Here is an 11,725-nt window from a genome sequence, read left to right on the forward strand (position 1 = left end):
GATGGATTGAGATTGTGTAGGGAATTGGACCTCTTTGATTTTTATGTTAATTCAGACTCCTCTTTGATTGTGAAGCTGATTACCCAAAGATCCTATAATTTGTGGAGATGTTGGTATTGGTTTCAGGAAGTTATCAACCTCTGTGATTCTCTGAGAGCCGACATCTCATTTTCATTTCGGGAAAGCAATCGAACAGCGAATTAGTTAGCTAATTTTGCTTGTGAGTCGACAAGAAATTTGACTTTCTATAGTAATGATCCTCTTCCAGGTGATCTTAGTTGCATCATTCGAGAAGACAAAGTTGATTTACTAGTCTTTCAAATGTAATAGTTATTTTATAAATGTTTTCTTTTAGGTTTTGAGAATGATAGAGTGACTTGTCTCTCCTAGGTTAGGGTAAGGCGGGTTATGTCCCCCCTTGTTTTTTTGTTATTAATTTATTTTTTAATAAAATTCTAGGGGCTATCCCAGGTCCCATATAATATTTGGGGTAAAAAAAAAAAAAAAAAAAAGTAACCGAAACGATTTAATTTCAGCTTTGGAGGTTATGACTTCCGTTGGGAGGATTGTCCATTGTAACCTGAGCTGGCCTGAGATGCCGTTTTTGCCTTGTTAATTAACCCAAGCTTGCATCTGTGAGCATGAAACCAATCAGTGGTTTACCGTGCCCTGTGTTCCTCAGAGCATGGTTTTAGGTATTGATCGGTTTTGTATCAGTATCGATCACGGTGGATATCGTTGAAGTGATTGTAGCAACCAATCTTAAGGGAAAGGATGGACCAGAAACTCGCAGGAAAAGGATATTCCATTGTATATATATAATTACAGGTGATATTCAATCAAATACAATGTGATTTGAGTATCAATACTATACAATTTGTATTTACATATTTCTGTACAATTTCCATCAATTCTTGTTGCCCTGATGACAATTAGTAAAACAATGCTTCACACCAATAACTGTACAGTGTACACAATGCAAGCATTCCCTGCAGCAAAGGAATCCCCAAACCAAATTAAATTTGATAAGAAAACCAGGAACCAACATGACAATGCCCAAATTAAACCTGCACTGATCACAAAAGGACAAGTTGGGATCCAAGTTAACCCTAATCCATGTGCTCATTCTTTGTCTAAGTGACACATTACTAAGTTCTACCCCATCCGAAGTTTCATTCAGAACTTTTGATGAACAAGAAGGAAAAGTAATGAATTTTAATTGCCCATTGATGTAATATTCCATGAAAATAGAAAAACAAAGCCATAATATAAATAGCTGCCAATTTTTCCAAGAGCCAAGGCGAATGCTAAAGACAGGGAATCTTCAACAGCTACAGATCAACCCAAACATGGTAGGTGGACATACCTGGTGAAATTTCGTCACGAGTGGAAGAGGGTTACAGTGGCAATATACCCATTTTTCATAACCTGAAAAAACTTTGTGAGCAACCGTTTAACGACCCATAATGGAGGCATTAATCTCAACAAAGATAAGAGGTAATCTAATCCATACCTCAAAAGCAACATTTTGATAACCATACACAAAAGTAGATCCAAATGGATTGTTTATGGATCCTTGTGTTTGTATCGCAGCTCGCCCACAATCCCCAAGGATCTCCTATTATTTGATTACAATTCTCATCATTATCATTCCACGCAGCATGAAAATAAAAATAAAAAGAAAAAAGAAAACAAGTGACATGTGGAATAAAAGGAAACGATATACTAAAATTACTTCACATAAAAAACAGACGATTAGATAGAACTTGATGATCGAAAGAACAGAGCAGGGAGACATAGATAACATTGGTGGCTACCACAAAACATTTCACAAATGAACCGTCCATTTTGAATAGCCAGATCATTCCCATTGAAACAGGATAGTTGGACTCCTGGACTTGGGAGGTACTGTATAATTATATTTAAACAAGATATTTCTCATTTGAAAAAAATAATGACAGTCAAATGCCAGCACATAAGACCTGACCTCAAGGAGCCACAGATTCCAACCAACCATCTAATTACCACTTTAGGTGTCAAACAAGTTTTTTATTGCAAATGCTTAATCATATATCAAGCATAACTTTAATGATGAGACAGTCCTCATAATTCTCCCACATTGACAGATTGCCAAACTGCCGATTGTCAAAGCCAGAAAAGTTGCACAAGCCCGGTTTTAAAAACATCTCTCACAAGGTTGGAAGGCAAACCAAGGACAGGACAGTCTTGCACACCAGATCAGTGCATCTACCACTATCTGGATGCACCCTGAAAACAAAAACAAGAACTCTTCTTTAAACTCCAGCATGGATAACCCCTCTCAAAAGCACGATTTCCTGGTTTTGAGCATAAATTCCCAAAAATAGTGCTTCAAAATCCTAGAAGTGTAAGACTACTAATTCTGGATCTATGCTAACGAAAACTTAGGGGAAAACATGCTTCGAAATTCTCAATTTCAAATATCGAGCGAGCCACAGCATCTGGGTTTGCTGGAGATCCCGTTGCATAAACTCCAAAAGGCTCTTCTCAAAGAAAATAAAAATGTATTAATAAGTTCATTACTGTGTCCTTGAGTTACGATAACTTCAATCATCATTTCTTGGAAACAACCAGTTGATCCCCTTTTTACCATGAGAAGGATCCTAGTTGAGAATTTTGATCAGATATCGTAATCATGAAGCTTACAGAAATGTGGCTTTATGGAACAACCCCAGATTCAACTTCTGTTATGACACTTGGATTTGGTGTAATTAATGTGTATTTCACAGAATTTTACCTACCAGTGCTTTTAGGGACGTTATTGTTCTCTCTTGATACAGAATGAAAGAAGTTTATTGTTTCTTAGAGATGCAAAATATAAGAACTTCCGAAAGATAAGTTTGTAAATTTTGATGAAAGAGCAATTTACCTTTACTTGTTCCCATTTTGTGCTCGGGGTGATGCAGTTCTTCGAAGCATTTCCTTCCTCAAAATGTGCTCCAACTGCAAACAAGGCACAAAATTAAAAGGACAAAGAGTGGGGAACACGATGTGAGGACCCTTAATTTTAGGAAAGGCTGTGTGATAAGTAAAGGCTTTCAAGAAAACACTTACCGTTAGAACTGTAGATTATGAAGTTGCATTTTACATATGAATTGAAGTCCGCATGTCCAGGAAAGTTAGTATGCAAAACAAACTTCTTGATTTTATGAGTCTGCATGCGGACGAAGGTGAAATGAGAACTTCACAATGCAGGGTAATTGCATTAAAATAATGGAATATAACATCACTAAGAAGAAATAAGAGTACCTTCCCATCAAATAATATGTCCAGACCACGAGTAAAATAATTGTAGAAATAATCCCCCCATAGAGTTGTTTGTGGACGCAGGTCTGATGTAGAGTGAATAACCATTTGGTCAACCTACATAGCCAAAAAAACTGAGAGAAAAACAATGGCAACGTACATAAAAACCAACAAAGATTTATTTCATGACTTGAATGCAGGAAGTATAAAACTTCAAAAACATATTTCGAGCATATCACGTGAAACTCAAATTACAAAGAATCATAGACTGTCACAGAAATCCATACATAATCAGAGGATATGCAACCATAAGAGATCCCAAGGTAACATTATATTCTCGTTCTTTTTTAGTACTATTCTTATTCTTCTTCTCATTTCTCAGTTCAAATCACCCTATCACCATTGACTGAATCTGATTTATCTTTGTCATATTATAAACTCTACTTAATCTTACATACCTTCATAATGTCTTTAAGTAATAATCGTACATTATGGATAATGAAATAGTACATCCATCTTGCAGAATTAATATAATTCCAATTATTCCATAAAAAGCACAAAATTCTAAATCTTCTTGTGCAAGATAATCAACTAATCTTGCTAACATGTGAACCACGCTATGCTTGCTTTTGCAGATGTCTTTTGCCCACTTCATCTGCACCAGTAACCTCATACTTTACCAGAAAAATATGAAGTGGGAAAATAGCCAATGGGAACCACTCATGTTACAAACTTTGTAACAGTAAATACCCCAATGCACATGAAGCAAGAAATACAGCCTTTCCCCATAAGGGAGCGCTTCCAGAAACAAAGAAATTACCAAAACAGTACTTCATCTTTGCATAAACAATTAGTTTTAGATGTACATCAGTAATGTCACTTTTCTAACACACGAATATATTAAAAATTTATTCAAGAGTTACATAGCAGAAACATAAAAAATTTGCCATGTTTTTCAAAATTCGAATGAGGATAACAAGAATTTTCCAAAGCAACCAAATTCTCGAGCTTTAAGTTGTTGAACTATAGACTTTCTTCCAATCAGTTCATAAAAATCTCAGTTTTTTAATGAATAAATCTTGGATTTTCTTTGCACCTGCTTCTGATGGATTCCACAAGGACGACCAAATTCAGTCCACACATCCTGCAGGAAAATCATGGAAAACGTGTCAAGGAAATGTAAAAGTGATCACTACATCATCAACAATATGTTTGATAACCCAAAATTTTGAACACCCCACCCTCCAACCCCCCAACCCCCCCCCCCCCCCCAAAAAAAAAAAAATAAGGGAGGGGGGGTGGAAGAAAAAACAAATATTTGCAAGCAAGGAAAACTAGTGGTTCCCAAGGGGAATCAAGAACATAAAAGATTAGCAAAACAATTCTAGTAGAGCACCTGTCTACGAGAAAGAAAGAAAGAAGATGCATGGAACTCCAATAAAGTCTCCTGACAGCACTCAAGAAGTGAAATATTTCAATCAAAGCTTGGGAGCAACGAGCCCTGTATAAATAAGGGTTGAAGGAATACAATCTTGGATCAAAGAATCACTACATGGGTTTAGGACAAAGAGGGTGTAGCATTAGATGTAAAGACACCGGATGTTCAAGGACCAAATTTAACAATCTTGATCCTTCAAAAATTTTGAAGCACTCATTGAGGACTTCGATGTTGGAGATGAGGAATTCTAGTTAGTGATTTCTTGGAGCCCCTCTCAGGTCCAAAATGCAAAAATAAACTAAAAGAAGATGAGCAAACACATTTTACTTTCTCATTTTTTGTGATAAATAAGAAGAAATTTTTTGGGGAGGTCCCTTTTATGTCATAGCAGACATAGGTAATGGGAAGGATAAAAATGAAAGAATCCTACGACTGCTTTTCCAAGACAAGATGACCCCATTTGCACTACCATTGTGTTACCTAGAAGTGGAGGAAAAAGGTTTCAAGGCTAGTCAGAATACCAGAAGAGGGAGAAAATACAAGGAGAGAAGCACTAGAAAAGATTGATCACCCACAAAGAAGGGTGTACCCAGTGCACGAGGCGAGCGCCACTGCAGGGTCCAGGGATGGTCATTATGTACACAGCCTTACCCTCGCTTCACGGAGAAGCTGTTTCCTGACTCGGACCAGCAACCACTAGGCCACAATTACCCACATGTCTGGAAAAATACAAGGAGAGAAGATGAAACAACACATGAAAAGATTGATCACCCACATGTCCCACAACAGGTCCTCTCAGACCTGTTCCTTTTTTAAGTCATTAAATGGTTCAACATAGAGGAAAGCTGCAAAGGTTTACGAACAGTTAACTGGTTTGGTTCAGCACATAGTTATCTGAGAAGGAGGAAGCGATTTAAAATCAAGAATTAAAAACCGAAACCTAAAAGTTGGTAAAATACAAGAGAGGAGAAGCAATTAAGATGGGTTATGGAAGAAAATGAGAAATGGCTGGAAAACATTTGGAAGAGTAAAGAGCAAATGACTATGAATCGTTTAGAGAAGCAAATAAGATGCGCTTTGTGGAAGCATTCATCAATTCCAATTTCCTAATAAGAAGATTGTAAAATAGTGGTTGCAAGTCAGGGTTCCTGGTTTTGCCTGTGGACCCTAGATCTGTTAGTTCATCCCCGTATAAGCATAGTTTTCAAAATTGGATCAGATCAGTCAAAATCGCCTGAATCGGATCAGTATGACCGATACCGATCGAATGGTACGATGTTAAAGAGGTCCATAAAAAAAAAAAAAAAAAAAAAAAAAGGTAAATCTGTCCAATCCCAAGTTTAAATCTTGTGTGTAACTGATAAAAAAATATAATCAAAATACAGAACTTTAAGGCAGGATCCTTCGTTTTGGCTATAGACTCTAGGTATATGTATGACTTAGGCGAGAAATAGGCTAGATTTTATATATTATTATTATATATTTTTTTGGGGGGGGTGGAGGTTGGGGAGGGGGATTAAATAGGGTAAATTTTTGGGAGGGAGGGATATGGAAAGAGAGAGAGAGAGAGAGGCATGCGAGCCATCAGTTTAAAACTCGGAGAGGGCAGACAAAGTTGGAAAATAGGCTTACTCCTCCCCGCCCTCCTTCTCCTTCCTCTTCTCTCCTGCTTCCCTTCCTCCTCTCCAGTCCCCTGCCGCTCCTTCGTCCTCTTTTTTCCCCCTTTCTTCCTAAGGAGCGGATTCAGGGAAATTCTGAATCATTACCCAGAATTGGGGAAACCAAATGGAATAGGGAATTTCTGATAACTATGGTTTAGATGATTTACAAATGTTCTGTCAATGGTCATCGGCCTTCTGAGATCTTAAATTATTCCAAGAGGCATTCTCATAAATATTTCCAAATGAACTCTTGAGTAGTGCTTCTATATACCTAAATCCTAATGATTTGATCATGATATGGATGTTTTATCCTTCCTCTAAACATAATGCAAAGTCTTTTGCATGCCCAATCATACATATACACTGATAAGCCCCTTTTGGATCTTGTGTACATAGGGCTTTTGCCCCCAACCGGACCGCACCACCACCACAGTAAATTTTAAACAGTTGAGGATAGTAGCAATTTCTACAAGTAGAGCATGCAATGAAACAATGAACAATCTAACTACCACGAAGGGACTCCAACAGAAGTGTCGGCAACACACACACCCAAACAAAAATCATAGAAAAAAGAATCATGATGCAATAGAGAAAGAACATAATAAGATGCCTTATAATGATGATAGAGAATTCATAGACTGACCTGTGGTGATGCACCAAAAGGAATATGCTGACCACCTACAGTAAACCATAACTCTTCCCCAAGCTGAAAGATGGTCAGAAACAAATATTTTAGACACCTATTCTATTTTTCCTTTTTCTTTTTTTGGAGGGTGGGTTTTGGGGATAAATTGAGACAAATATGAGAAAGTGTGTAAAAAACCAAGCATAAAGATACGACAGGCATCTCTGTACTGTCTTTAGACACCTATTTCTACAGAAGTCTGTGTTTTCTACTACAACAGAAAATCCCTATGATAAATATTTAGTCGGAGCTTCATGCTACCTTCAGCATTTCCTCTAACCTAACAGGAATGAATGAACAATATCTGTGAATATGAATTTAGAAATAAACATAAATATAAATGTAAAGAGACATTTAACAGAAGATGAAAATGCTTAACTTAAGCAAGAGAAATAAAAATAGTCCCAAAGCCAAGAAGAAGAAGAAGAAAGAAAAGTGGCAAGACTCCACAGACAGAAGACTATAATTTCAGATATATAAGAACAAACAATACTATAGAAACAAAGGAATCTATGAGACATAAGATGTCAAACCTTAGCATGCACTTCTTCCATGTAAAGATCGCCAGAAGGTAATGGAGGAGCCAAAGCCTTATTCATTAAAGACCCTACACCAACTTTGCCGTCATTAGAACTATCATATATTGAGACACGACATGTAACTGGAGTTGTCCCATCTGGAAACTCAAGTGGCAACTCCGCTGTCACAGTTAAAGCAAAGCAGTGAGTAGAAAGAGATGACAATCCGATATGATAATAAATGCATCCGAATAGTTAAGGATCTAATGACCAAACTGCATACCTTCCACATCATGGCAGCAATCTTTATACTGTGTGGGAATTGGGAAGGCGAAGGACAATCCCTAATAAAATCATCAAGTACAACACCAAAAGAAAAGGGATCAATACTTTTTTCTTTTTTTTTTTTGGTGGGGATTGGCAACTATAAAGAAAAAGATGATTCAGTTAATTACCGGGTAGAAAAGAGTGTAAACCTCTCTGTCTTTGTCATAGATCCCAGCGAATGTTGGACCAAAAAGTGCGTAAACAGCTAGAAAAGTAGCTAAAGAGGATGGTCCCCTGTAATTATGGATCAGTATATAATGACTATGATTCATTGAAGAAAAAAAAACACTCGAGAGAACTTCTGACCCACCCTATGAGAGAAGTGGCATAACGCATTTGAAGTCGCTTGACATCAAAAACTTCAATGAGGCGAAGCCTCTGCCAGTAAGTTTGAAAGATCAGACAATCAATTACAAACACCATTAATCACATTTATTTTGTTACAAATAGCAATCTATAAATTAGATATTTGAAATAATACTGCATTGATGCAAATCCAATTTCAGTGCATATAGGTTATTTGCACCAAAATATGAAAACCACCCAATGTTTGGGTGACGACGGAAAAGACCTTTTGGGTCAATAGAACACCCAATCAAATTAATTTTTTTCCCAGTTTTTGAATTTCTGAATCTTGTTAACATACATTTGGTTGCACAAATATTTTTTATTCTTTCTGTAGGTATCTTTATACACATGTGCACCATTTTTGGTAGAATTTAATTCAAACACTTAAGACACTAATTTCGTGTACTAAATTTAATCCCACTTTATGGGCTTATACATTAGGCCCATTACAATGAGACCCAAGAAAATGAAAGGCCCGACCTATAACATAACTACCCAAAGTTATTTTCAGCCTATCAGAATGCCATCCGCATCTTGTGGTCCTTTTATATTTACACATAGGCATTCATATGGGACTATTTTTTAATTCAACTGCATCAAAGCATCAAACCCTAATACTCATCTTTCATCTACTAGCTTTTTGTTCCCAACACTATGTGAACTTCCTTTAAGGATTTCAAAATCTTAGGATGAGCTGAGAAGGTAAAAGTTGAAAAGCATACTTGGGACCAAGGATCAAAGCGAAGATGGAAACCATGATCCGGAAAACTAATAACGATATCCAACTTCAGTGGCTCCTGTGGAAAATGGGAAAAGAGAGGTACACTCAATACCCAAAAAAAAAAAAAAGAAGAAATTGATGAACAATATTTTCAAATTAAGAAAAAAATCATGTAACACCACATAACCACATGAGAAAAGAAATTTTGACTATAATAAAAATTTAGATCTGAAGTAGAAAGGAGACAAATGACCAAAGTCCAAACATTATCACTGCAAACACAAAGTTCTTTCAAGATAACAATATCCAAAAATGAAGAATTAAAAAAAAAAATCATGAGTAGGTGGGCACTACAATGGCTGTTTTTGCCAGGCCAAGCATAACAAACCACTTATATCTACCAAATGGCAGCTTATTTGGCGCTCAAATTTGGTGACCTAGATAGATACACCATTCCGCATCTACCTAAAAAATTTCAGCAAGTTTTTTACATGAGAAAAAAAAAGGTCAATATTAAACAGTCAGAGATAAGAGTTAAACAGGTTGGCTATTGAAAATAAACAAAGAATAATAAAATATACGTGGGCCATCAAATTGAATTAGACCACCAAATCTGATGCATGAGTGGCATGACTAATCCAGTCAGGACCCTACCTATGCATGCAGTTGAAACTTTCTACATCATGTCCCATGTGCACTGATCAGGAGGCCCATTGTGCCAAGCCACACACAACAGCCATTGCAACACCCTTTCCACTAAATTCATAACAAACACTCCAGGCAAGAACAATAAACCTTTTATTATTATTATTATCATTCATGATGTATCGAATGGAGATTCAGCATACGTAACATTATTTCATTTGATGAGCACTTTGAGCTCATCCAAACAATACAAATCAGGCAAGAAAACGCAATTAGCCATAAACCAGTAGAAATTTACTTTACTAAGCTTCTGATGCCAGATTAGTCAGTCAATCCAACAAGCAGAAAAACCATAACCAAATCCCCAATATCGAACCAGACAGAATCCTGGAAAGGGGTAATTGGATAACTAGTCCCTAAAGAGAAAACAGAACTTACCATAATGATATAATAGTACCACTATTTTATGTCAAGACTCAAATATTTAAGTTCTAGTAAATGGATTTCTTCTTTCTCATTTGTAAATTTATAAATAATGAGTGAAAGCATCAAATAAGTCCCACAAGGAGTTATTTTGCCCTGTCAGACAATACTTACAGAATATTGGTAATTTGTAATCCATTCTAAAGATAAGTTAGTGAACCATAACTTGTTAACAAGGGACAATACCCACGTCAACCAGAAAAATTAGAAGAAAATCTCAAGATCGACAAGCCACCAGATGGCACTGGATAACATTATTTCTTTAAAGAACTCTCCAAATAAACGCAAAGGTCACATTCAGTTCCATACCACATACGAAATGACTCAAATTAGTACAAACCCAATCATGCTTAACATGTAAAACAAGTTCAACTATAAAAAATATCAACTTTACTCACCTCGTCGATGTACTTCACATGGACTACATCGTATATGTTAGGCTGTTGTTGTATTTGAGAAAATGCTTCACATATCGGCATCCCTGCATCATACAGTGGGTAATCAATTCAATTCAATTCAATGCAATGCAATGCAATGCAATGCAATGCAATGCAATGCAATGCAATGCAATGCATTGACACAGGTGATAAAGAATAAATGCTTCTGAAATTCATGCAAACATCAATTCCCAATTGAGTAACTATTTCCTAATCAATGGAACATGTAGACATAACAAAACAAATTAGCTAGAACAACCATACTAATTCATTCAGATCAACTGAGGCACAAGGGGGTCATACGACTACTTATCTGGACCCAAATATATCCAAAATATCAAGGGGAATTGAGAAATTAATCAACAATCGATTAGTTAGGTTTGGAAACTCTGCACTCGATACAACCAAGTTCTGTTTTAAGAATGATCCATGAACAACGATCCTATTATCGACAATATAATTTAGCTATACAATAACAAAAATGGGACAGGAAATTACCAAGAGTGAAAGGCCCGATTCCAACGCCAGGACGGAGATCAAGAACGATAGCTCCCATGGCCGTGCTTTCGCACCTTCTTCTGGTTCTCTGTAGCATTTCTTCTTGCTTGCTCTTACTTCGCTTTTTTCGTCCGTTTCTTTCGGGGAGAAACAAGTGTTCTCCTTATATATGCACACATATAATACGGGAATGGGAAAAGGTTGCCGATGGTGCACTGCATCCTCTCTGTCTCTCTCGGTCCCTCTCCACAGCAAATGACTTCTCTACCCTCGTGTGCGAAACCATTTCGTCTTTTACCTTTTTTCCTGTAGAAAAAGAAAAACAATAATTGTATTAAGAAGAAAAAAAAAAATTGTATTAAGAAAGAAAAAGGTTCGGACCCGGATCGTCTCCAACGATTGACACTCCAACAAGCGTCCAACGATCCGGATCCAAGGGTTGGGATGGTTTGGCCATGCATCCCAACACTGGGGATGTACACCCAAACAATCACAGCCCTTGGACGAATCGTTGGACGCTCTTTGGTGTTGGAAACGATTTTTTCCCAAAAGGTTCACACATAATATTTTTTTTTGATAAAGAACAAATTTATTGATAGTGATAAACGTGTATAACCATTAGCTTCAGACTCACAAAGTCTGAGAAGCCAAGGAATGGAATATAGCCAATCTATCAAAC

The 11,725-nt window shown here is 36.8% G+C and overlaps 1 protein-coding gene across 2 annotated transcripts; it reads right to left on the bottom strand.

Annotated features, from left to right (window-relative positions):
* Positions 1-787: 787 nt before the first annotated feature.
* LOC122093224 (PHAF1 protein At3g51130-like) lies at positions 788-11,229 on the bottom strand. Of its 2 annotated transcripts, none has more exons than XM_042663506.1 (15): positions 11,047-11,229; positions 10,510-10,592; positions 8,985-9,059; positions 8,225-8,292; positions 8,043-8,148; positions 7,871-7,931; positions 7,603-7,676; positions 7,028-7,090; positions 4,382-4,429; positions 3,289-3,402; positions 3,094-3,193; positions 2,909-2,982; positions 1,514-1,618; positions 1,367-1,428; positions 788-989 (listed from the first exon to the last, which is right to left on the bottom strand). In XM_042663506.1, the coding sequence occupies exons 1-14, from the start codon at positions 11,141-11,143 to the stop codon at positions 1,381-1,383; spliced, it is 1,116 nt and encodes a 371-aa protein (XP_042519440.1). In that variant the 5' UTR covers positions 11,144-11,229; the 3' UTR covers positions 788-989; positions 1,367-1,380. The 2 variants fall into 2 exon arrangements, with proteins under 2 accessions (XP_042519440.1, XP_042519439.1); XM_042663505.1 differs by having other exon boundaries at positions 7,603-7,769; positions 11,047-11,223.
* Positions 11,230-11,725: the final 496 nt, after the last annotated feature.

The sequence above is a fragment of the Macadamia integrifolia genome, chromosome 11 (genome assembly GCF_013358625.1).
Source record: "Macadamia integrifolia cultivar HAES 741 chromosome 11, SCU_Mint_v3, whole genome shotgun sequence".
Classification (NCBI taxonomy): domain Eukaryota; kingdom Viridiplantae; phylum Streptophyta; class Magnoliopsida; order Proteales; family Proteaceae; genus Macadamia; species Macadamia integrifolia.